We start from the raw sequence: 25,132 nt of genomic DNA on the forward strand, positions 1-25,132 counted from the left end.
ATTCGGACCAGACCTTGAAGGCACAGGCCTTCCTTGTCCACCTCTATTTCCCACCCAAGGTTTGGCCTAATGACACTGTCCCACCAGCTAAGTTTCTTAATGACATTTTCCCACCCTCCGTTATAATTTGTCTGTTAATCTTAACTACAAAAGGATAGAATGGTAAATTCAGTTTATTTTTTTTAATTTTTTCTTTTCTTTTTTAAATATTAATTTTCTTCTTAATTTGTTGGTGTCTCACCAGAAGCAACTGGACCCAATGGCTAAAGCAAAAGCAAAACGGGTCAAATGAACAATGGTTGACGATGATTCCTCCTTTCGTCTCTCTATTAAAAGAGAAAAAAGAAAGTCGTAGTCGACGGTAAAAGAAGAAGAGAGAGGCAAGAGAAGAAGAGAAGAAAAGAAAGAGGGAAGAGAGGAAAGAGAGAAGAAGAAGAAGAGGATAAAATGACATAGTTACCCTTTATTTTTTTTAAATTACCATTCTTTCCTTGTGCAGTTAAATTTAATAGACAAATTGTAACAAGGGGTGGGAAAATGTCATTATGAAACTTGGCGGGTGGGAAAGTGTCATCAGGCCAAACCTTGCGTGGGAACAATTGTTTAGTTTTTTTTAAAATACCCTAATTTGGCTTATAGGCTTTAGATTGAGCACTTCTTTCTGGCACTCAATATCACTACTTTGAGCAAAGCCACGGTCATGCCACTAAAAATCCTATTTTTCTCGGGAAAATCCCCACTTGGGATAGTTTTCTCCGGAAACAAACAGGGCCTCAGGTCCTTCTGTTCTGCAAATTCAACCGCAGAAAACATGCACAATATCACAGAACTAATAAGAAACCAACATTGGTCAAAACTCAGAACCCATTTCAGTAGCACTAGCCCCAAAACACTTCTTCAACAACTTATCAATTCTGAAGCTGATCCAGATCTCGTTCTCAGGTACTTTAATTGGTCAACAAAAGAGCTTAAACTTTTCCACCCTTTAGAGCTCACTTGTAGACTATTACAGTCACTAGCAGCTGCGAAAAAGTACTCAAAGATGAGAAATTTTTTGCATCGGTTTGTTCAAAATGAGAGCTTTCATTCTGTTCCTTCGATTTTCCATGCGGTTTCTGTGAGTAACGATAGTTTGTGTATAAATTCAATCATTGTTGATATGTTGGTGTTGGCTTATGCTAAAAATATGAAACACAATCTGGGTCTAGAGGCGTTTAAGAGGGCTGGTGATTATGGGCTGAAGTTATCAGCTCTATCTTGTAATCAGTTGTTGAGTCTTTTAGTGAAAAAGGAGAAATTTGAGGAGGTGGAGTATGTGTATAAGGAGATGAGAAGGAGAAGAATTGAGTTTAATTTGATTAGTTTTAATATTGTGATTAATGGGTTGTGTAAATTTGGGAAATTGAATAAAGCTAGTGATGTTATTGATGACATGAAATTGTTGGGGATTTCGCCAAATTCCATTACTTATACTACTCTTATTGATGGATATTGCAAGAAAGGTAAGATTGGGAAAATGTATAAAGCTGATGCGGTTTTGAAGGACATGGTGGAGAATGGAATTCAACCGAATGAGAGGACTTTCAATATATTGATTGATGGGTTTTGTAAGGATAAGAATTTACCGGCAGCTTTGAAGGTGTTTGAGGAAATGAAAAGTCACGGTGTGACAGCCGGTGTGGTTACATATAATTCTTTGATCAATGGCTTATGTGTTCATGGGCAGCTTGATGAGGCTATTGCTTTGAGGGATGAAATGATGGGCTTGGGTTTGATGCCAAATGTTATTACTTATAATGCACTTATAAAAGGGTTCTGTGAGAAGAAAATGTTGGACAAAGCTAGGGAGTTGTTTGATGATATTTCAAAACAAGGAATGGTTCCCACGGTGATAACATATAACACGTTGATTAATGCTTACTGTAAGGATGGGAAAATGGAGGATGCATTTGCATGGCGTGATTCTATGTTAGATAGAGGGGTGTTGCCAGATATTTCAACATATAACTGCTTAATTGGGGGTTTATGCAGTAAGGGGAATGTCGAAGAAGCAAGGAAGATCACAAATGAGTTAAGAAATAAGCATTTGAGAGCTGATCTTGTAACATATAATATATTGATAGGTGCACTGTGCAAAGAAGGGGAGTCAAAAAATGCAGCGAAACTCTTGGATGAGATGGTCAAGGTGGGTTTGAGTCCAAGTCATGTGACATATAATACGTTGATGGATGGTTATTGTGGGGAAGGAAACCTTGTCGCTGCATTGAATTTGAGAAAACAAATGGAGAAAGAAAAGATGCGGCCTAATATTGCAACATATAATGTACTGATAAGGGGCTTCTGTCAGAAGGGCAAGCTACAAGGCGCAAATGGGCTTCTTAATGAGTTGTTAGAGAAGGGTTTGATCCCAAATCAAACAACCTATGAGATAGTTAGAGAGGAAATGATGGAGAAAGGCTTTGTTCCAGACATAGAAGGCCATCTGTATAATGTTTCAGGCACCTTATAGCTCCTCCTAGAGAGAAAAAATAATAATCAGTGTCACTGTGACAGTGTGACCATTGTATTACTTCTTCTCATGGCCGTACTGGTAATAAAAATATTGATTAGCCCTTATGTGTATACAAGTGGTTTACACACCAACAGAGTCTGATACACGTGCTTAGCCTGGTTCTTGCTTTTCATGAAGATTTGGCTTCTTGTCTCACACAGGATACTGCAATTTTGCATTTCAAGTTTTTGCTTGATTTAATGGGGTGTCTTTGCTTGATTTAATGGGGTTCCGGCAAGGTTGAGTAGAACGCATGTTCTGACATCTTCTGAGTTATACTGAGGTGAAAAGTTCAAGCCTCTCTCGCCCCCACACATTGCTAGTTGAAGTCTTCGGATTTCAAGAACTACCTGCATTGCAAATTATGCATAAGAGTACATGGTCTGTGATGTTTCTCCATAGATATATGTAAAATGATTTACAGGTTAGTATAATCATCTGATTTACAACGTTTCTGAAGATAAAGAAACTGTTCATAGTGCCTCAACTCATCTGATAATAGATTTATGATGCTTCATGCCAGCTATATGGAGGAGATTCATCAATGTATTCTAAAACTTCCTTTACTTCCAAAAACCAATCTTTGTTGGTTCCAAATCAATCCAGTCTTTAGTTCTCGAAAATTTTATAGTTTCATCAAAGTATTCATGCAATGTTTAGGAAAACGCTACTTTCCCATTATGTGTTAACTCTATGATTAACTTTTAAACATCTTAGATCATTCTTACATTGTGTATATCTTATGATCTGTTTATTCCTACATTTATCAGGAAAACTTTGTTTATAGCTAACTTTTTAGGAAAATATTATTCTCAAGATTCTGTGTTTCTGTTGAACTATATTCACATTATTATATAGCTATATACATTAACTCAAAACTCTTTAACAGAAGGATCCATATGTCAACCTCTGCTTCGAAAGATGATCATAAACATGAATGCAAGATCGAGGAACAATGAAGGAAGAATCGAGAAGCTGCTCGGCAGTGGAGAATGGCAAAACAGAACAATATCATCAACCTCACAAAGGAAATCACCTTCCGGGAAGTTGAAAATCCTGGAATAAAGAGTCGGATTAATTTGATGGAGCAGAAGTACAATGACCTAATCAGAGAAAGTATGAGTTGGATGCTGAGAAGATCATGTTGATGCAAAGGTTGAAGGATGCAGATTTGCAATTCTATATACATACCCTAATAAATTAACACCTGCATTCTTCTAGTTTCAAATACAGTCAGTTCTATTCATTCATACACAATGAAAGCTTTTTATACTTTCTTGATATTGGTAATGGTAGTTTGTGTTATCTTTTACCAGAGATTTTCTGATACCACAAGGAGCACATAAACGAAATGAGCTATACCACAAGTTTATACATACATACATATTTTAGGCTTCGTTTGGCTTATTTTTTCTGTCCATATTTTCAATCATATTTCCAAAATACTTGTTTGTTTTGTTATTTGAGAAATATTAGTATATTTTTTTAATTACTTTTAGTCTCCTTAAGTTTATTAATTTCATTAAATACCCTTAAAAAAAGTTTAAAAATCAATAAAAACACCCCCATCTACCCATACTTGCCAGATTCCGGCAACCACTGTCGGTGGTAGTCAGAATATGTCACAACGGTCTACAAATGATCAGAACTGGTCGGTAATTCACCGATTTGGTAAGTCTTGACCATCGTTGACTGACAACAATGACCATCAGATCTAGACTTTTGCAGCCGTCGAGGGCCAGATTTAGTCGTAGATTTTGCCTTTTCTAGCTAGATCCATAAGTCCAGATCTGGATCTGGTTGGAAAATGCCATATCGACCCCCTACCCACCAGATCCGACCGATCTGCATCGTAACGTCATTTTTCGGCTAGATTCCAGTGGTGGTGGCCAGAATCTGGCACTGTGGGTGGGTGAGAGTGTTTTTGTCATTTTATAAAATTTTTATATATTGGGGTGTTTAGTTAAATTAGCAAACTTAGGGGGTTTCTTTTGTAAATTTTTAAATTTTACCTCGTAATACTCCCATATTCAACTACTTAGTATTATTCCCAAAATCCTATCCAAAATAATAAAACAAACGGACCCTAAGGGTCTCAGGTTCGATTTTCATTTATATTGATCATAGATAATCCAAATGGTTATGACAAATTGGAGATCCTGTGGATAGAAATACGGTCTCAAGTTTGATTTTCTATATGAGCATCCGCGATTTAGGTAGGGTCATGGTGGTGGGTAATCTTATGAAAGACATTTTAATTTGATTATATGATGAATGGGCATTAAAATATTAAAATTAGATTTTGTATTCTAATTGTTTATCATGTGGATAATGAAGTATTGATTAATCATATGCTGAGGCAAAAAAAAAAAAAATTATTTGAATCGATTCATCACAGACACAACTCTATAATATATGATTTAAGGGATTAATTAATAGATTGTTATTATAATAATAACATTAAATAAATTATTTTAGTAGATATTCAAGATAATGTTAGATCGCAATATGTCATATGCAAAACGCTGCGTTTAACCAGTCAACCGCGCAGATTTTAAACGCTGCGTTTTCGATGCATCTTCTTCGGAAGAATCTTCACTTGGGAACTCCGTACAAGTTAACTCAGATTATTCGATTTTGAAACCCTAATATCAAGATAAGTATTGAAGTCAGCATTCTTTGCTGAACCAGCAAGGGTTTCTACATGGATCTTCCGAAGAGGAGAGTTCAACTTTTCATCTTCATCGCTGGTATCATCGTTCTCAGCATTACAGGTACATGTATATAACATGATGTAATTTTTCTGGATATTATCGCTTTATTTGATTCTGAAGGTTAAATGTTGATTTCAATTAGTTAATTTCGTATGTTAAACTTGTTGTTTTGGCTTAAAGCCAGAGCCTTTAGCAGAAAGCTGGAATTTTTAATTTTTAATTTTTATTATGTGGGCAGATGTAGTTCTTATTTAAGTTGTATTAAGATACTACTATGTGAAGATTAATTTAACTGTAATTGGAATTAAAAAAGGATAATGAAGATATTACTAAAATTGAATTGGAGTAGATGTGCTTGGTTTAATTTTTATCCCAAATTTATAGATCCAAATGCCATATGTTTCTCCTGTTGGAAAAACTATTGTGAATATATTTTGAAAAATAAAATAAAATTCTCCAAAGTTACAATCAAATGCCTTGCTGCCAAAGGTGAGCGGGATTGAATCCCAAGGCTTCTTATACAATATGAACAAGTACAACGAGCTTAACTTGCTAGTACCCATTAGGTTTTGTTGTATTGGGTTGGTCGTAACTCATAAGACGAATTAAAATATGATGATTGTATTGTGCTGTGTGTATTTGGTTGTGTTGATCGTGATTTGGTTAAAATGTATTGTGAAGCAACCCCTTTTTCGTTTACGATGGGGTTGATGGGATAATCTATATTGCATATTTAACTGAATGACTGAGGGAGATGGTGTTTCTAGCATTTTGAATGAAGGAGTAGCACAATTTGTTTCATTATCAATTAAATCTTTATCTGTTAGATCTACTTTCACTGCAATATCAGGTTTGGGATGGTGAATATCAACAATCCTTCTTTGGGTTCTTTTCTCTGGGTAATTCATGTGGTTTGCTTTCTGCTTTTGTAGAGTTAATTATAATTTCTCTTTCTTTTGTTGAATTATTGTACATTTTTCTTATTCAGTCTCAAGCATTCTCTATATATTCTCAATATTTGGACTATCCTTTAGAATCTTGTAATCTTCAGTTTGCAATTTTAAAGCCACCCCTATGATTCCAACTATAAGTTACATTTGCACGCTTATGTGTTGTGGGCATAATTTGTGTGTCTTTACATATATGCTCTTGTACCTTAGTTACAATGTGGAAAAGTTCTTACGGTTTGCACTTTATAGCTGAAAAATGTAGGCAGCTGGTTGGGGAAGAGGGTTCGTCCCAGAGTGGGAAGTTCACAATACTGAACTGTTTTGACATGGGAACTGGAACTTTAGCTTGCACTGTGAAGGAGGGAGTGAAACTCTATGTCTACAGCATTAGAACTGCTCATGTCGAGAGAGTAAGAAATTTAGCTATTGAGACGGCACTAGCTGATGCAGTATCACAGGGATTGCCTCCTAAAGATGCAGCGAAACAAGCACAAAAAGAAGGAGCAAAGGCAGCAAAGCAAGCGACCCGGCAAGCTAAACGTATTGTAGGCCCCATTATCTCTTCTGGATGGGACTTTTTTGAAGCTATATACTATGGTGGTACCATGACCGAAGGGTTCCTCAGGGGCAGTGGAACTTTAGTTGGTGCCTATGCTGGAGGGTTCCTTGGAGAGCAAAGCCTTGGGAAGTTCGGTTATCTTGTCGGTAGTCATCTGGGTTGTTGGGTTGGTGGTAGGATTGGATTAATGGTATATGATGTAATTAACGGAGTACATTTCTTGCTTCAATTCGTTCAAAATGAAGAAACTGAACCAGTGGAAGGAAAAATTGAAGCTTCTTCTGAGTACTCCAATGAATTTGAATCTCCTCCCTATGAGAACTACGAATCTCCTCCCTATGAGAACTACGAAACATATGAAAATTAAGAGCTGAGATGAAGACAATGAAATCCTTTCTATGATTTTAATTTTCATGATATTGTATTGAATGTAGATGCAATATAAGCATATTTTAGTAATACATTCAAATTTGTGTATAGATGTACTAATAATGTTGTCTTAAAGTTTGTGAGAATTCATATTGGCCCCTACTGGTTATCAAAGTAATTCGTGAATTAGTCTACTCTGTCTTCTGTTACATCTTATGAATACAACCATTGATGCATGTTTGCTACAAAGATGAGCCAAACAGCAGAAAAGGATAAAAAGGAAATAATTGAACACAAGAAATACCAATTCAGAAAGTGATAAGAACAATGAAGAAAAGAAAATATTGACAGAAGCTTAAGAAGACCATCTGTTATGCGAAATGGGACAACAAATTGACAATATCAATTAATCTGATGAAAACAATAGAGCCCAAGTTGATTGATATTGTTGTGGATAGATAAAGTTTTGAGCCATGGACTAAGATAAAAGAACAAAAATGTCTAATCAGAGAGGCATGTTTCAATCAGTATCAGATTGCGTGGTGGCACATGGTGGTCGTGTGGCTGCCACACACTCACCACCCCCCATGACCAAGTGGCCACAGTTTATTTGACTTCACTCTGAACCAATGAATATGCATTGCTACCTCCCCACTCATTTTGTTCTTTTGCTTAAAATGTTGCCATTTTATTGTGATTATGGGGCTCACCTTCTTTATTCTTGATCAAGACATTATATGAATTAAAGAACAGCAAAATCTTATTGATTTAAACTCAATATATGGGTATGTTGTAATACATAATAATAGTTGTTTGAACATTAAAATTATTAATTGTTAAGTTATACGAGAAAAAATAATAATACATAAACGATATTGAAAGAATAGTTAAAAACGGTTTATAAAGATTGAAAGAAAATCGTTATAATGAAAGAGCACCATTGTAGTGCGTTTGTATGAGAGGGAGTTTGAAATTATGAAAACTATGAGTGGAGTCTAAGCTTTTTACTTAGGAATAGAATTGCAAATGGCATAATATGAATTGAAAGGGGGCCGTCAATGGCTTCGAAGAGACATATTTTCGACAGAGAAATTATATCTCTCTTGTTAAATAAGGGAAATTATTTCTTTCATGTAACCGGGTGTCATTTTCTTGCCCCACACAATGGAATATAAATGGAAAAGGGGCTTATCAAAAAAGTGTATGGGGATTTCAGTGTCGAGTAGTCGCATTTGGTCACTCTTGTTGGTAGTGATTCTAGTGAAAGTCGGCCAAAGTGGTCAAAAAAGCATCAATCATCTCATATCTACATGCTCTCTAGTTAGTGTTTATGTTCTTCTAGATCCTGATGATCACTTTCTCTTAGTGGTTAAAACTTTTAGATTTATATCTACTGTCCTCAAATTCTAGTGAGGTATATTACATGTCCATGCTATAACATATAAAATCTATCGAACCAGCTCTATGAGATCGAGTTTGAAACTAAAATCTTGTTTCGAACTTGTTTTATGGGAGTCTTGAATACGTTTGCATAGCCTATTAATGCTGAAGTAGTCGATAACTTCAACACAAATCACATGTTTGATTATCGACATCTTAGCAATATATCATAAGCTTAATTTATGAAAGATGTAAACATGCTTAATGATTGTAATATTTGTCTTCTTTCCCATGTGTCACTAGCTAGTTGCATTATATAATAGAATAGAGACTTTGTGGAAAAAAATAATGTTTCTCCAAGTCATAGAATATATAGAGATTGGTTTAAATACAGAGGGTCAAGAATGTGAAGAAAACTCCAAGGTACAAAAGTATCCAATTGTCAGGCAGCACTTCTAAAAGACATTGATCAATGCTCATGAGCTCTTATATGCACCATTGAATCCAAAAGAAAAAGGCAAGATATTAAAAAAAAAAAAGGAAAAAAAAGGCTGTTTGCTAGCTTATAGAAACACAAATTAAAAAGAAGCATCACTATCTCTTGTTAAGAAGTTGAATTTTTTATTCAGAACAGAAGATTTGATGGCATGAAATGTCAACATAATAGAGTTCAAACTTCAAACCTAAAGGTGGCCATCCAATTTGTGTAAAGGGCACTTGTCTATGACAGTATTAAGAGAAAGATAAGAATAAAAAAAACTAGGGTCTGCTAAAACAACCAAGTGTATTTGTCTTTTGCAATTTTTTTTTCTTTCTCTATATGGAGAATCTATAAATCAAATAAGTCTATGATTATACAGTAAAAATGGGTCCCCAGTAATAAAGTTTAACACTATATTGAGACATGGTTATGTCACTTGCCACATATAACAAGTACTAATTGAATATGTGATATCATCTTGTCATTTCAAGCCTTTCACAAATTTAAAGGAAAATTTCTCTACTGTAATTGGATAAATTTGAGAGTGTAACCTTGAAGTTAACTCAAAATTCCTCCAATATGTCATCTTGTTTGTTGAGCTATCAACTCTTGTTTGTTTGTATAAAATGAGGAATTTGATGGAGATCAAGCCAGCTGCAATAATCGGTTTGTCCAGATTGTTTGATCACAGCATATTTATAATAGTAATATAATTGGCTTTCAAATTACTTGCAATGTGAGAAATTGATCTGATGTGACTTCTGCATTAGTTTATGTTATCCAAAATCATTAGCCACACACACCACTGTTTTAGACCAACCAAAATGCCTGAATAAATCACTAAGAATTATGACACAAAATGGCGCTTGAAGAAGTGCAGGATCAAAAGAGTTTTAAAACTATTTTTTTTCTGTCAGCCTCACATACAAACTGATATTATATAGGAACATATTCGTCAACATTCATCTAAAACTTACAATATCGGTTCAATCAATCACGTTGATCTTTTCAATGTGACTGATGATTTATTTTGGCGGGTGGCCACAATTATTCCTTGTCTTTGATATATATAAAATATGATAAGACAAATGGGGTTTATATTAAATGGGAAATCTCTAGTGTGAACTGAATGATGCTCTATCACTTAGTTCACGTTCACCTCAAGAAGAAGGTTTACTTTCATCATTGGTTAACTATATAATTGATTGTTATTGGACAGTTTGTTTGTTCTTAGAAGTTATGAGTTATGACCAATACTCAAAACTCTATGATAATGAGGTTGGAGACATAGCGTGAAAACATAAAATAGCAAAAATCAATAATGTGAAAGGCACAAGAAGAGAATCTTAGTGTCAATTATGCATCATTTTAATTTAATATTTATGATTATCACATATTTTATACACAAAAGCATCGTGTATGCCACATGCGTTTACATGTTACTTTCTCATTGATTGAATATACGTATTTTATACAAAAATTATTTTTATATCTCAACTATTAGTGTTTATCAAAGTCAGTTTGTATATACTTCAACTAATCCCTCGAGGTCTTAGAACTGTTGGTCGGATAAGAATCCAAGTGTCATCCTTATTAGTGCATGAAGAAACTCGAACTCAAGAGCTCATAAAACTCAAGACAACACTAAGCAAGGCAACATCTTAAAATTCAACTAACTATGCATTTCTTTTGTCTTGCTAATGCTTCATGAATTGGACATTAATCAATCTATCCGGCATGGAAATGAGAAAACCTGTTAGAAGAATTGCATAACCCTTGTAATATAGTTTTGCAGATTTTGATGAGCTTCGGATGATTCATAAATAAACACGGTACAGTATTGAAAAAAAGCTGGCAATTGAGTCACGGCACGGTAAATCATGTAATTAAAAAACAAAAGTCCTACCTACTGTTTAATAATGCAAAACCAGAGCTAATCTTCTGTGGAGAGTGGGACCCTACAAGCGCCCTTAAATAATCAGCCCCATTGGGAGGGTTGCAACATGTCCTATGCCTTGAAAGAGTCTTTCAATATCTTTTCCTGTGAGAGCTCTCTCTGCGTAAGTTTTCCTTTTGATTCCCCCATATCCTCATAGTGTCGACATGGGTTGCCAAAATGATGCTCTGGTGCAAGAAGTCTTCGAGTTGTATGAACAAATCGCGAGCCTTGAGAGTCTCAAACCCTGCAAAGATGTCAACACTTTGTTCACACAACTAGTTGTCACATGCATGCCACCAAACCCTATTGATGTCACCAAACTTTGCAAAAGGGTTCAAGAAATGAGGTCTAAACTTATCAGACTTTGTGGAGAAGGTGAGGGGCTTTTAGAGAGTCATTTCTCAACAATCTTAGGATCCTTTGAAAAACCTCTTCAACATCTCAATCTTTTCCCTTATTATTCAAACTATCTCAAACTTAGCCACCTTGAATTCTCCATTCTGTCCCAACACTCCTCCCATGTCCCCAACAAAGTTGCCTTTGTTGGCTCTGGTCCACTGCCCTTGACTTCTATTGTTTTAGCCTCTAACCATCTTACAAAAACCTCTTTTCACAACTTTGATATTGACCCTTCAGCCAATTCCAAAGCTCATGCCTTAGTTTCACCCCATCCTGACCTTTCAAACCGAATGTTCTTTCACACAACTGATATTATAAACGTTTCAACTGCGTTGAAAGAGTTTGAAGTTGTTTTCTTGGCGGCCCTAGTGGGGATGGACAAGGAGGAAAAGCTTAAAGTCATTGATCATTTGGGTAAGTTCATGGCTCCTGGAGCTCTTTTGATGCTGAGGAGTGCTCATGGAGCTCGAGCTTTTCTCTATCCGGTGGTTGATCCTTGTGAGCTTCGAGAATTTGAGGTTCTGTCAGTGTTTCATCCCACTGATGAGGTTATCAATTCAGTGGTGATTGCGCGTAAATATCCAATAATGGCTAAAAATTCATCACAGCTTGAGCAGCAAGGTGGCCTTAGCAGTCCTATAATACTGCCTAGCAAATGCTCTGAGATTGAAGCTTTCAATCCCCTCAACCGTGGAAACATGATTGACGAATTGACCATTGAGGAGCAACTCTCATGAGTTTTTCATGCAGATTGTTGGCATCCTTTCATTTTCTGATAAATTTGTGTTCATGTTATGCATGTCTAACACCTAAGTACGCTACCATTTTGTGTTTTTGCTTCTTAATTATGTTCCAATAAACATTACTACTACTAGCTATGTTTCAAGAATAAAATTGCTTGAAGTTCATCTTTATTTAATTATCAAGTATTAATTCTTCGCATGACATGTTTCGTGTATGATAATGTAGATATATAATTGTATGAACTTGCACGTAACTATCTAATAATGCTAGCTATTTTAGGTTTCTTCATCTGTTCTCTGACTACTGTGATAAGATCCATGCCGACCCTTTATATATTATAAGATCTAGAAATCATCTTTTACAATTTGGGTGTTTTTGACGAATTAAGTAGCTATGTCCAGCTAACAAACCCCAATATTTTACAAAATTGTCTTAACTATCTGATTCTCCAAATGTCCAGATACTAATTAGATTAAAGGAGGAAACGAGTATTCTCTCTCTCTCTGTCTCTTTTTTTCTTATAGACTCAATCTAGTACATTGTTCTTGCAACAGAAAGTACAAATTGAAAGCTTATACGTTTTGTATATTGACTTCAAATTTGTAAAACCCAAAAATCAGTTAAGAAAAAGACACTCTACCATTCACACTGAGCAAGCTATGTCTCTGATGAGATGACATGTGTGCTAGCTACATGAATCAATTTGCTGATATCATGCTTCTATCTTCCTCTTCTTCTTGTTTGTTTTACATTGTGTACATGGAGCTTCTCTAGCAACTAGTTAGGAATTAGTAATTAAAAGGAAGAAAGCAAAGGAGATAAAGTCCAAGTGAGAAGACCTGACTACTGTTTGTGGGGTTGTGGAATCATATAATTGTTTTGTCTCTCTTTTTTTATGGTCGAGAATGTCCGGGTTAGTTTGTACGCACATCAACTATTCTTACGAGGTCTGAAAGTCCAATTGGATAATCCTCCAGTGACTACCCTTATTAGGATCTGAAGGGACTTGAACTCCAAAATTTAGGAAAATTTCTTTTGCTCTTTTACTATCAGGTCATGGTTTATAATTTGTTTAGTCAATCACCGCAATTTGAATAGATAGGTCATCATTTATATAATGATCTTTTATCAGCTAATGTGATATTGATGAGTTGCTTGAAACAATAGAATTATAATTCTATTTCTAGAGTCATTTCTGTCGACCTTTGGTTACTTCAACCATATTGGATGGTTGTCAATCACTTAGGCCTCTCTATATATAGATTTATGTACCAATCCTTGAAGTTTCTATCTATCATACGTGTATACATGAATGACAGAATGAGGCCTACCTGCTGATTCGATTCAGATAATTGTTTCAATTCAAGTCTCCCACAAAAGAATTTGTAATTCTGAGATAATTTCCACTGTCCATTCATATCTTAGCCAGGTGTTTAAGTCTCATTAGTTAAACATTAATATACAGTGCCACTTTAATTAGCTCCTCTGAAGTCCTTATAAATCGATTCTTTACAACCTGACAAGTGACAAGAGTAACATTAAACGTATAAACTTCGTAAAATCTGTGTAACATAATCTTTTTATTACCCATCCGTGAGTAGTCCAAATAGTTAAGGTGAATTAGGATAGTGTAAACAAACGCACAGTCTCATATTCGATTCTCTATTTGAACATTTGTAATTTAAATAAGAGGCCGTAGCGGTGGATTACTACGGTAGTCTCTCTCAAGAATTAGTCAAACTATACGTAAGCTGGCCCAAACACCTTGGTTAAAAAAAAAAATATATATATATATTTTTATTGTTATATTATATATGAGCATTACTGTTTTACATTTACTTTGTGCGACCCATGTTTAATTTCATGGATGACATCAAGTATTTTATTGTAGTAGCTAGTCATACTGAAAGATATGGCCTATCATACACAAACGAGAAGGTTGAAGGTTCTATCCTTAATTAAATTTCTATGATTTAATTTCGAAACTAGTATGAACATGATCATAAGTAAGTCATAATCTGGGACTGTACATATTTTCACTTGTCAGAACTCAGAACTTGGATTCTGTTTCTCATAAAAGCTTTAGTTCTGCTAAGGTAAAAGCAGTGGAGTCTCGTGGATACAATCGAAATTTGGATGTAGCAAGAAGGCTCTTTTTAATCTATTAGATATTACACAAATTAAAAACAGTAATGTATATGGCCCCATTTATAGCATAATACAGTTGCAGAAGTCTTATCTCCCATACTAAATTCCAAACTATAGCATCTATCCATATCCAACTGGCCATAGCTGCTTCATGTATTTTACAGGACAAAAAAACCTTCTATGTCAGCTGTATGAACAGTTATCCATGACATGTATGCATCTCACAATTGATTGATTGCTCATATAATTTATCCTACAATAAATTTTTTTTTTGGTTGTATAAATCAGTTTACACGCACTTCAACTAATTCTCCGAGATCCTGAGGTTAACGGTTAGATAAGTTTCCAATAATTACTTCTTATTAGTAGTCGTGAGAGTAAACTTCCCAGTAAACCTATAATATACTTTCTGCTTATAGTCTAACCCAGTTGTAGTAATATTTTTTTTTTCTAATTTGAGATTTTAACTGAACCCAGTTAATGGAAAAGACATGATGTTTGATGATACCATTGAAATTATAAGGATTAGCACTGGGTTGCTAGAACATTTACAAAGAGTTGAACATTGAATGCTGCACTGTACACAAGCCCAAGAACAAAGTTTCATGACAACAGTGTTTGAAGCCCAAATCCCTAAACGCAACAGAATCTGACCTGTAAAAACCATGTCTGACCTTTCGTCTTTCTATAAGGAGACTGAAAGTCTGAAACGATTGATTTGTTGCCCATTTTAAAACTATTTCTACTTCATTCGGTTTCCATATATTTACTTCACACAGTGGTGTTGTATATTTCAGGTAATTATGTGACAATTTATCACTTGAGATAAACTAATCTTGTATTATTTTGAGTCAGAAAGTTTGTATCAATTATCCTTTGTTGCCCATTTTTCTTTCTTTTTTCATATATATAATCTGTATATATATACTCATGAACAACCCTTTTTAGCTTATTTTATTTGAGTTAATGATTTTTTTCCCACTCAAATAATAGTTTAATAACACTTTTCCACCCACAAACTTTTAAAATATCAATTTATTATTTAAATTTATTTTCCGGTAGCAAACAGAAAGCAAACTTGATTCAGACTATTAAGACTTTTAAAGAAAGGAGACCGATGAGTTTTTTGGTGATGGAAGGTTGGATTTTGTCGATAGGATTGATTAGAATTTGACTTGGGAGAGACGGTTGTATAAACCCTCATGGCTTAATTATCGGCGATTAGTGAGGTTGATGAGAGTAGGGTTTGAGGAGTTTTAGTAAGTGATGATCGGAGAAAAGAATAATAGTGATCTGAGGTTACAACGATACCGAAATCAGAATATAAATTTAAGTAATAAAGTAGTATTTTAAAATTTTATACATGTAAAACTGTTATTAAAGGGTGAAAAAAAATCAGTTACTCATTTTATTACTTGCAAACCCTCGCGGCCCCCCAGCCAGCCATCCAACACTCCGTTTAACCAATGCATCCAAGAACACAATGGTTAAAGCATTGGATCTTGAACTAATCAGTTGAATTGTAAGGCATTTCAACAGTAATGTGAATACTTAGGAATCGAATTAGTTGCTCTCTGTAAGAATACTGAACATTCATTATTAAAGAAAAGGCTGCTGACTGCTTCAAATTTCAAGACCACTAAGGCCATGCATATTCAATCATCGATCTGGTGAAGCATTTTGTCCAAAGGGTAATTTAGTTCCATATCTTTGGATAGTAAATATAGAGGGTTATTGATAACTTAAAAATTAAAGCAAATCATTGAGGTATCAAATCAAAGAAGAAAAGCAAAGCTTACATGAGTGCATGTGATTATTCAAGTCATTATAAAAATGAGTAGTTACACAAACTGGTATATGGAAAAAATCATAGATTACATGTGGACAGATATATCTATATTGATGAGATTATTTTTGGTAATATCTCGTTCCATCTCGAGTGTCTAAGTAGATGGCTTCTTCAATGTTATTGTTTGCAGGGATACCCTCCATGAGAGAAAATCTCACATCTTCAGACGGTTTCCAGTGCCTCTTTCTCTGATTGATGAACCAGTTGTTTATTTGCTTTGGGTCTAGTCCAGTTTCAGCTGATAGTTTCACCTTCTCCTCTTCCTGTACCATCAAATCAAATCTTCTTTTCAGAATCTACTTTAACATTTATTAGTTTTCAGGTCATCGTATATTTGACTATGAGATCCAACCAATGCATATGGATACACGCTATGTAAATATACTACATTTAACATATTGGGAAGAGTAAAAGAATCATGCACTGACCTCAGTACCAAGTACTCTTTCCCCTTTAAATTCCTCTCTTATGGGTTCATACATACAACAATTCTTGGGATGGGATGACCATTTTGGCTATTGAAGTTGCAGCTTCAAGGGGCAGCTGGTTTTCTATTCGGGTTGAATGTGATTCCTCCCGCCATATGTTTTAATTATTTTGCATTAAGTACAAGCTTTCACCTTCATATATAAAATAGCTCAGTACTCACTGGTTGAATTGTATTTGTATTGCCTGCCTTGGCTCTATGCTATGGCTCTTGGCTGTACTCATTATTCATTAATTTGAACTTCTCGTTACCATATATAAATATATAGAGTTAGCCTTAATCAACATGACATGCATTTATTGTCTCCAGGTTTCTTGGTTAATTATATTTATATCTTCGACATCTGTTCTGACACGGACAAATTTGATCAGAAAACACCACATGTTCCGACGCCGGCAACTATAGTGATTACAGTTAGAAGCTTGTTAATTATATATATATATATATATATGTGTATGAATTGTAATTACCGTGGGATATGGCCATCTATAGTGATTGTTCCACCAGTCCATTAGTGTCATCCTGGCAACTTTTGGTAGCTTTCCCTTCTTCCTTTTCTTCAAGAATTCCTTCTTTAAAGTGCCAAGATATCCACTGTACTTGCGCATCAGCATTCCTTTAACCTCTTGTTCATCTTGGCGTGCACTACCAGACTGATACTGACATTCAGCTGCTTCTGCCGTCTCGCCGTAGCTTTGCTCCTCCTCCTCTGATGTCCCAGCTGCTTCATCTTTAAAACCATTAACGGATACACATATGATGGATCGAATTAGAAAGTAATTTCATCAAACATATACGATTTTATACATCAATATATATCCACCCACTTTCAAATTTTCAAGGCCAGAATGATCATCTGAAACAGCTTATTCAATTTAAGTTTAATTAACAATGTGCATATAAAATGTGGCAACAGAACAACATTCATAAGTATCAATTCATGGCTGTATATTCGCCCAAAGATTTACAATAGTGTTCACATAAATCAACCAACTAGAACAGCTTTATCATGTTATAATTAAATTATTTTACAATATCGTATGAATACATATTTTAGAAGTGTTTCAAATTAACTTAACATCACCAATATCAATAAAGTGGTACTCTTTACCGGGCTATCAGAAAAAATTGAAGGGGGCCATTCCTTTGCAATGCAATTTTTATTTTTTGTGCATGTGATTGGGGTTGTTCGGATTAGTTTACGCGTATCTAGACTAATCTTCCAGGATTCTGAAGTTAACAACTGGGTATACCCTCTAATAACTACCCTTATTAACAACCAAGGAAAATCGAATTCAAAACCTCTTGAATAATATACTTAAGAGTCCTTATCGTCTCACCCAATCACCCAAGGGTGGTTTTTGCATTTCGGTGACCTTAATTAATTAGATTAAACCACAAATAAAAGTTCATTACCAAAAGGTTCAATATAAACCTCCAAAGAATAAATCAATTAACAACAAAAATGACAGCTTCAACACACCAAAACAGATATTTAATGTTCTTATTATACTCATATTTCCTTTCTGCATGAGAATTTGAAGAGCTTCATGGTGCAATCGTTGTCATATTCAACACCAACCTCAAATCACTCATATCATGCCATTTTTTGAAGAACACATATTTACCATGTATTACCACAACATTATATGCAAATTAAATAATGCCATTTTCCTCAACATGGAAAGAGGACAGTTTTACAGTACACAACACTGCATATATAATCACAAGAACTATTTTTTTTACCTGAACATGCACAGTATCACAAGTTTCAGCTCATTAATTGCATACCCTTTTAACGAAAAGTTCTAGAGAGAGCACAAACTAATAGTACTTATGTATGGAAATAAGAAAAACACAAACAGTGAAATTAATTAAAACTTTACCAGAGTGATCATAATCAAAGTTTCTTGTCAGTTCCCCTTTACAAAGGTTACTCAGTTGTGATTCGATGTCGTTTAGGAAGTTTTTTGCTTCATTGAACGACTTTGATAGCTCTTCCTTACATCTCTCAAGAATCTCACAGTATGATTCCTAGTAAATTGAGAAGGATCAAAGTTAATAATGTTAATTATCTAGTCAAGTTTCTTGGGAACCAAACAAGCGTTGAATGTTACAAAAAGAAAGGTAAATATTTTTATACATACCATGAACTCGTCGAGCTCTGGATCAGCTCCTATTTCACTACAACTTCTTGTTGTACTAAAATTTTCTCGACCCATTTCTTCAAGAAGGGAGGCCGTTTCTGGGGGAGCTCCAACCTTTCATGGTTTTATAAATTTTAAGCATAAGGTTATAAGAGAAGAATCAAAACTTTATATATGGTGATAAGGGTTTACCTTTTGGCATTCTATGTACGCAGAAAGTAAATTTGGATAACGGGGGTGAGTGGCGATTTGAGCCTTGATCAGATCGGCCATATCCGAGGATCCAGTAGCATCAAATTGATGGTGATGAAGCATGGAATTGTTACTAGAATTAGCAGCGTAGTTTCCATGAGAAAAGCTGCTTCCAACTTTTATTAACATAGGATGATCTGAACATGATGATGATGATGGCACAGGAAGAAGATCAAGTCGAGGGAAGTCTTCCATAAGGTCAACTAACGAATATTCATACAATTAACACAAGTCTAATTCAAAGATTCAACGGAAGCTAATTATGAACTTGAGCAAAACCCTTTTGTTAAAGATCTATGTATGATCAGAAACATTACATAACGATGATGAAGCCATAACAGTAGCTTTAAGTTTAGTGAAGGGCGATGAAGAGTGAAGTCCTATTTAGCAAAACACAAAAAAGGGTGAGACTTGAGAGAGCGAGAGTGAGAGAGAGGGAGAGAGAGTGAAGAATACCTAGTTAGGTAAATGAATTAGAAGCTAGCAGTAGGGGGTTGAAAAGGGCACATTAATTAACTGGAAAAGTAGTTTTCACAACTGTACAGTGAACTTCAACTTGATACTGACCAGACATAGTTTTCTTTCCCAAGAAGAGAGAGACCAAACATACAAATTACAAACAAAGACTCTGAAAGAGAGAGAGAGAATGTTGGGTTTGGTTTCGTTATTATCCCATTTCCACCCCTCAAGTATCTATTTATCTTTCATACAATCGAAGTATCAATTATAATCTTTATATATAATATCATCATAGTCATACAATCAAAACTAATATTATTGGGTGCATTTGATTTATTATTTTGGGTAGGATTTTAAAGATAGTATTGGATAGTTGAATAGGAGAGTATTACGAGATAAAATTTAAAAACTTATGAAAAAGTCCCAAGTTTGCTAATTTAATAAACACTCCAATATATTAAAATATTGTAAAATGATAAAAACACCCCTAACACCCAAAGTGCCAAATTCCGGCCACCACAGCCAGAATCTGGCCGAAAAATTAGATAACCACAAAATCCGGTCGGATCTGGCGGGTATTCGATCGATATGGCCTTTTCCGACCATATCCACCATGGATCTAACCGAAAAAGGCCAGATCTAAGGCCGGATGTGGCCTTCGACGGCCGAAAAAGGCCAACTTTGGCCGTCGTTGTCTGTCAACGATGGCCAAGATTTGGTCGTCGTTGACAGTCAATGCCGACCATTTTTTTTGCCGTCACTGACAGCCAGATCTGGCCATTACCGACCATTTCCAGTGGTTGTGTGACTGTTGTGACAGATTCCGGCTACCACCGATGGTGGTTGCCGGAATCAGGCAAGTATTGTGGGTGGAGGTGTTTCTGTTAGTTTTTAAACTTTTTTTCTGGGGGGTATTTAATGAGATTAATAAACTTATGAGGTCTGAAAGTAATTAAAAAAAATAGACTAATATTTTGGGAATAACGTGCCAAACAACATTTGAAGAATAGGATTAGGAATATACTCATATAGATAAAAACAATAAGCCAAACGCACCCATTATTATTTATTTATTCATGAATTACTGTTGATATTATGATTTTCACCAACCAAAAATGCATAAAACCCATAGTAAAACCTATATAAGAGATGGTATGAAATATGGTATCATATGATCTATCTTTTAGTAAAAAAAAAATCTATCTTTTTTTATTTACCATTCATGGGTTTTTTAAATATAGTATGACAGTTCCAATTCGCATATTTTTTTTTTTTTTTTGTTTTATGCCCCGTAACTCTTCCTCGACCGGGCTTGGGTAGAATAGCAAAACAAGTATTAGTGACATAGCAAAAATGCGTTCTTCATCATTAATATGTTTATTTGCGGTAATTGTGACCTTTCGGGAGAATCGATAACTGCATCTTTGATACACTTGTTAATACTAATACATATGATAATTCTTAATTGGTTAATTATAAATAGTCCTAGAATTATGAAAGAAAAGATTATTCCGAACCTACAACAAGGTATTGATAGTAATTCTCAAATATCACATAATAGAATATAGTACAATAAGATACAATGTAATAAAAATAAAGACATAAAAAAACAGATTACCTACTTTTAACTGTTCATCTTATACATGATTTTTAAATCAAAACATGAAAAATCTAGTTATACTTATCTTATCGTGTAATTCATCAATGTGTAATCCATCGTCCAAAACATTCAACGTCGTAGATGTGTAGGTGTTTTCCGGATTAGATCTCTTTTATGACTCTTCAATGTCTAGTTGACACATTGTATTGACCATTGGTATATTTGCTTGGATGAGCTCTACTCAAACGGTGGACGTTCTCGCACGCTCTGCAACAGTAAAAGCTTGAATGATGAGTTGTTGGTTTCAGAATTCTGATAAGATTGTTGCTGTTTTGATTGATGTAAATAATATTAGCCCGTTAACATAGAGGTCAAATTCTGCACAGAGTTTAACTTCCACTTTTCGATTCCTCATTGGGGAAGACACTGAAATATGGGTCCCCGGCCCCATGCTTTTGGTAAGTGGACTGTTTTCAGTCTACGTAGTGTACTATTTTTTCCTGTTCTTTTTCCACTACATTAAAAGAGAGCAAGTTTTATTGGGAAGAGGTAAGGTTAAACTGGTTATTCTTATTCCAGTACTGTTACTGTAACCTGAAAGATCCCAACTTCAAGCCCACACCACCATTTCCTCCCTCCCATCTCCAGCCCAGCAGCCCCATCCCCAGTCCCCACCCGGAAATTCTCTTTCAATATTTAGAGATAGTTTATCTTTTTCTTTTTGTTTTTTTAAGTTTTAGGAATTTCATTCACGCCCCCGAGGTTTGGCACACCCCAAGGTTTTGGAAACTAACTTTTTCATCCCAATGTGTTATCTAAAAACGGTTCAATAAACAGTGTCGGACCGGGTGGGTAAATGGTATCAACCGATTGAGACGCAGAGGGGAAAAAGAAAAAAAAAAAATGGTGGCGGGGAGGGTTTTCAATTTCTCTTCTACAGCGTCACTGGCTGTCCGTAAAGCTCATAATTTGAAGATTCTCTTCTCAAAAGCTTCCATTTTTACAAAATACCCGTTTCACAGAACCAGGTATCTCCCTTTCTCACTCTCAATATCTCTGCTTTGTTTCTTGTGTGTTGTTTAATTTCTTCAATTTTTTACTTTTTACTCTTTTACACATTGTGATTTTAGTCAGTTTTGAATGTTATAGTCCACCTGCTTCACCTTAGATTTTGGGATCATAATAAATGTTACAAGCCATTTTGGCTTGTGTTAAGCTATTAGCGCAAAAGTGCTTGGCTTTTGGCCACTTATAGTACTTTGGGATGTGAATATCATCTCCTTGGAGAGTGTAATCATATGAGATGCTTTAACCAATATCTTCAACACTGTTGGTGATTGTTGTGGGAAAAATTAGATGGGTAAGCAAAAGTTGCTAGATTAAAAGGGGAGAAAATGTTAAAATTTGATGGTTTCGTATGTTGGATTTAAAGAATAAATTTTCATGATAGCAATAAGAGTATTTTATGATAGCAAAATGGCCATAATTAGCATGAAGTTTTCACCTTTTAATTCTCATGTTTTATGTTTGAATACTTTCTTTTTTGAGCTAAATTTAATGCTAGTGTATATATTGGTTCTACCGTGTAATAGAAAAAGGCTTTTTAGGTTGTTGAATCAAGGTAGAACTAATATATGTATAAACTTTTGGTCAATTTTTTAAACAAGGAATTCATATAATTCTTCTGCAGTTCGAGGTTAATTTTCGAATGCATACTATATATCAATCTTTTATGGGAAGAGCATTTGCTTGAAGTCTGACAATGCAGTAGCTTGGTTGATGTTATGTGCAAGGCTTTTGGTCAAGAACCTTCCTTTGGACTACTCCATGATTTAAGAAGATTTCCCTTTGAGGGACGTCTATGGATTCATTCAGCTCCATTTCTGAACGCTGTGGAGCCACCAAAGTGTCCTGAAAATGGAAAAGCTGGTGCTGCTGCTGGTGATGCAAAAGTAAAGAGGAAGAAGCTGAAAGGAAAACGAGCTGTTGTAAGGTGGTTAAAGTTCTTTAGATGGAAGAAGAAGAAAGAGTATGAAAGGATGACAGCTGAAGAGAAAATTTTGTACAAATTGAGAAAGGTTAGCTTCTATTTCATTTTGTATTTGTATATATATCTATTAAAAGAACTCTTATGATTCACTTAAATGGCTCCAACCTGCAATATAGTACTGGCTGGTATATTTAACTATATTATGTTGCCGCTTATCATGAATTTGGCTCTTTTTCATTTTTCTTTTCTGGATGTAATTGTTGGATTTTCCAATTGATTGAACTTTTATTATCATATGGTCTTATCTATCTAGCTTCTCTTTGTCTGCTTTTGTTTTTTTCTCCCTAGGCTCAAAAGAAAGAGGAAAGGCTAGTTGAAGCATTGAAAAAGGTTGAACCTAAGGAATCTTCAGATACAACCCATGATCCAGAGATACTAACACCAGAAGAACATTTTTTCTATCTGAAGATGGGCCTTAAGTGTAAGAATTATGTTCCTGTTGGAAGACGGGGAATATACCAGGGTGTAATTCTGAATATGCATCTGCACTGGAAGAAACATCAGACTCTGAAGGTGGTGGTAAAGACATTCTCGGCAGAGGAGGTTAAGGAGATTGCGGCTGAGCTGGCTAGATTGACCGGAGGAATTGTTCTTGATATTCATGAAGAAAATACAATAATTATGTATAGAGGAAAGAATTATTCACAACCCCCAACCGAGATAATGTCACCCAGGGTCACACTCTCAAGAAAGAAGGTGTTTTTCTCTTCCTTGTCTCAGCTTCTTCTTAGTCATTTGTCATTTATGAATGAGGATGAGAATCAAATACGTTAGACTTCCACAGTAATATTTTTATTTTCATGTGTACATTAGCCATTCATTTATTTCTGCTTTAAGTGGAATGTCTTTATTGTAATAATAAGAGGTTTAAGCCAATCCTTTTATTTGGTTCTGGAAATTTTTCCCAATGATTTCATCAGGTTCCTATGCTTTTATTTCTTTCTTGCAGGCTTTGGATAAATCCAAGTATAGGGATGGCCTTCGTGCTGTTAGGAAACATATTCCAAAATTAGAGCAGGGCCTTGAACTGCTTCGTGCACAGTCTGAAAGAAGAGCAGAAATAGGAGTTAATGTTGTAGAAGATGTCCAAAACACTGAGATAGATAGTGTAGATTCAGAAGGCGTTCCAAGTATGAAGGAATCTTCCAAAGATGATCCTGAAATGGATTCATTAATGGGTTCAGATTCTGAAGATTTGTCGGATATTTTTGAGACGGACTCTGACACGGAGAAAGATGAGAAGGCGCAACGACCACTTTATTTGGACAATTTTGACAAATTTCCAGCAGAAAATGATGAGGAACCTGAAGACTTTGAGGAGCATTTGCGTCAAATATCTGTTAACTCCAGGGCTGCAAAATCATTACAAAAAGATGTAGACTCACCAAATTTTGATGAAGTTGATCAGATGTTTCTGCGTGCTGCATCTCTTCTAAAGAAACAAAGGAGATAGGAGATTTTACATTTATATATCAGTGCAGTGAGATTTTTACATGCTCTTACCTCATTTTATGTAACATTTATTGGCAAGGTCACTCTCTTTGGTACATTCTGATCTGAGCAAAGTGTAACGGTTATTAATTTTGAAAAATAACTCATCATAACTTTGTTAAGTGGAAGAAGGAGAAATAACTGCAGGAAAAATGATAGTTATCGGAAAAATACATCGAATTCACACACTAGATGTGACACTATCTTGACTGTTCATTGATTATGAAATTGTTTTAAGAAAAGAGGATGGTGTCACGTCTGTCAGTGCATGAATTCGGTATATGTTTTTCAATGCATGAATTTGGTATATTTTTTTCGGTAAACTGTAGCATTACTGTAACTGCATATGTTATATGGTTTTATTCTCACATATGTATGAATGCATATTTTATCTTTATTGACTATTTTGCTTAGTCAAGAAACTTGGCCCAAGAATTCTGAAATTGGCCCTACCACATGCTCAAAGACAGAGGGAGGCCACAAAACACAGTATCAATAGTGAAGGCAGTTGAGAAGCTAGGGATCCAGCGAATTCCTCACCAAGGGAAAACATGAACATTAAT

General features: G+C 35.1%; 5 protein-coding genes across 7 annotated transcripts; 4 read left to right on the forward strand and 1 right to left on the reverse strand.

Moving 5' to 3' along the window:
- The first annotated feature begins 672 nt into the window (after window positions 1-672).
- Window positions 673-3,581, forward strand: LOC116117801 (pentatricopeptide repeat-containing protein At1g09820-like). 2 transcript variants are annotated; one of them, XM_031403812.1, is made up of 2 exons: window positions 673-2,975; window positions 3,441-3,581. In XM_031403812.1, exon 1 carries the CDS (start codon window positions 701-703, stop codon window positions 2,507-2,509), a length of 1,809 nt encoding a protein of 602 aa, XP_031259672.1. In that variant the 5' UTR covers window positions 673-700; the 3' UTR covers window positions 2,510-2,975; window positions 3,441-3,581. The 2 variants fall into 2 exon arrangements, with proteins under 2 accessions (XP_031259672.1, XP_031259673.1); XM_031403813.1 differs by having other exon boundaries at window positions 673-2,834.
- A 1,485-nt stretch (window positions 3,582-5,066) lies between these two features.
- On the forward strand, window positions 5,067-7,305 carry LOC116117804. Its single transcript, XM_031403815.1, has 2 exons — window positions 5,067-5,325; window positions 6,465-7,305. The coding sequence occupies exons 1-2, from the start codon at window positions 5,256-5,258 to the stop codon at window positions 7,139-7,141; spliced, it is 747 nt and encodes a 248-aa protein (XP_031259675.1). The 5' UTR covers window positions 5,067-5,255; the 3' UTR covers window positions 7,142-7,305.
- A 3,687-nt stretch (window positions 7,306-10,992) lies between these two features.
- On the forward strand, window positions 10,993-12,196 carry LOC116117803 (nicotianamine synthase-like). The gene has a single exon (XM_031403814.1). The coding sequence runs from the start codon at window positions 11,108-11,110 to the stop codon at window positions 12,077-12,079; it is 972 nt and encodes a 323-aa protein (XP_031259674.1). The 5' UTR covers window positions 10,993-11,107; the 3' UTR covers window positions 12,080-12,196.
- Window positions 12,197-16,120: 3,924 nt separating this feature from the next.
- On the reverse strand, window positions 16,121-19,380 carry LOC116117805 (homeobox protein knotted-1-like 1). 2 transcript variants are annotated; one of them, XM_031403817.1, is made up of 5 exons: window positions 18,910-19,380; window positions 18,718-18,831; window positions 18,457-18,604; window positions 17,041-17,291; window positions 16,121-16,346 (listed from the first exon to the last, which is right to left on the reverse strand). In XM_031403817.1, exons 1-5 carry the CDS (start codon window positions 19,162-19,164, stop codon window positions 16,143-16,145), a joined length of 972 nt encoding a protein of 323 aa, XP_031259677.1. In that variant the 5' UTR covers window positions 19,165-19,380; the 3' UTR covers window positions 16,121-16,142. The 2 variants fall into 2 exon arrangements, with proteins under 2 accessions (XP_031259677.1, XP_031259676.1); XM_031403816.1 differs by having other exon boundaries at window positions 17,041-17,300.
- A 2,549-nt stretch (window positions 19,381-21,929) lies between these two features.
- Window positions 21,930-24,617, forward strand: LOC116117806 (uncharacterized CRM domain-containing protein At3g25440, chloroplastic-like). Its single transcript, XM_031403818.1, has 4 exons — window positions 21,930-22,056; window positions 22,800-23,106; window positions 23,367-23,774; window positions 24,028-24,617. The coding sequence occupies exons 1-4, from the start codon at window positions 21,932-21,934 to the stop codon at window positions 24,529-24,531; spliced, it is 1,344 nt and encodes a 447-aa protein (XP_031259678.1). The 5' UTR covers window positions 21,930-21,931; the 3' UTR covers window positions 24,532-24,617.
- The last annotated feature ends 515 nt before the right edge of the window (window positions 24,618-25,132 follow it).

Source organism: Pistacia vera, unplaced genomic scaffold, assembly GCF_008641045.1.
Source record: "Pistacia vera cultivar Batoury unplaced genomic scaffold, PisVer_v2 Contig822, whole genome shotgun sequence".
In the NCBI taxonomy this organism is placed as follows: domain Eukaryota; kingdom Viridiplantae; phylum Streptophyta; class Magnoliopsida; order Sapindales; family Anacardiaceae; genus Pistacia; species Pistacia vera.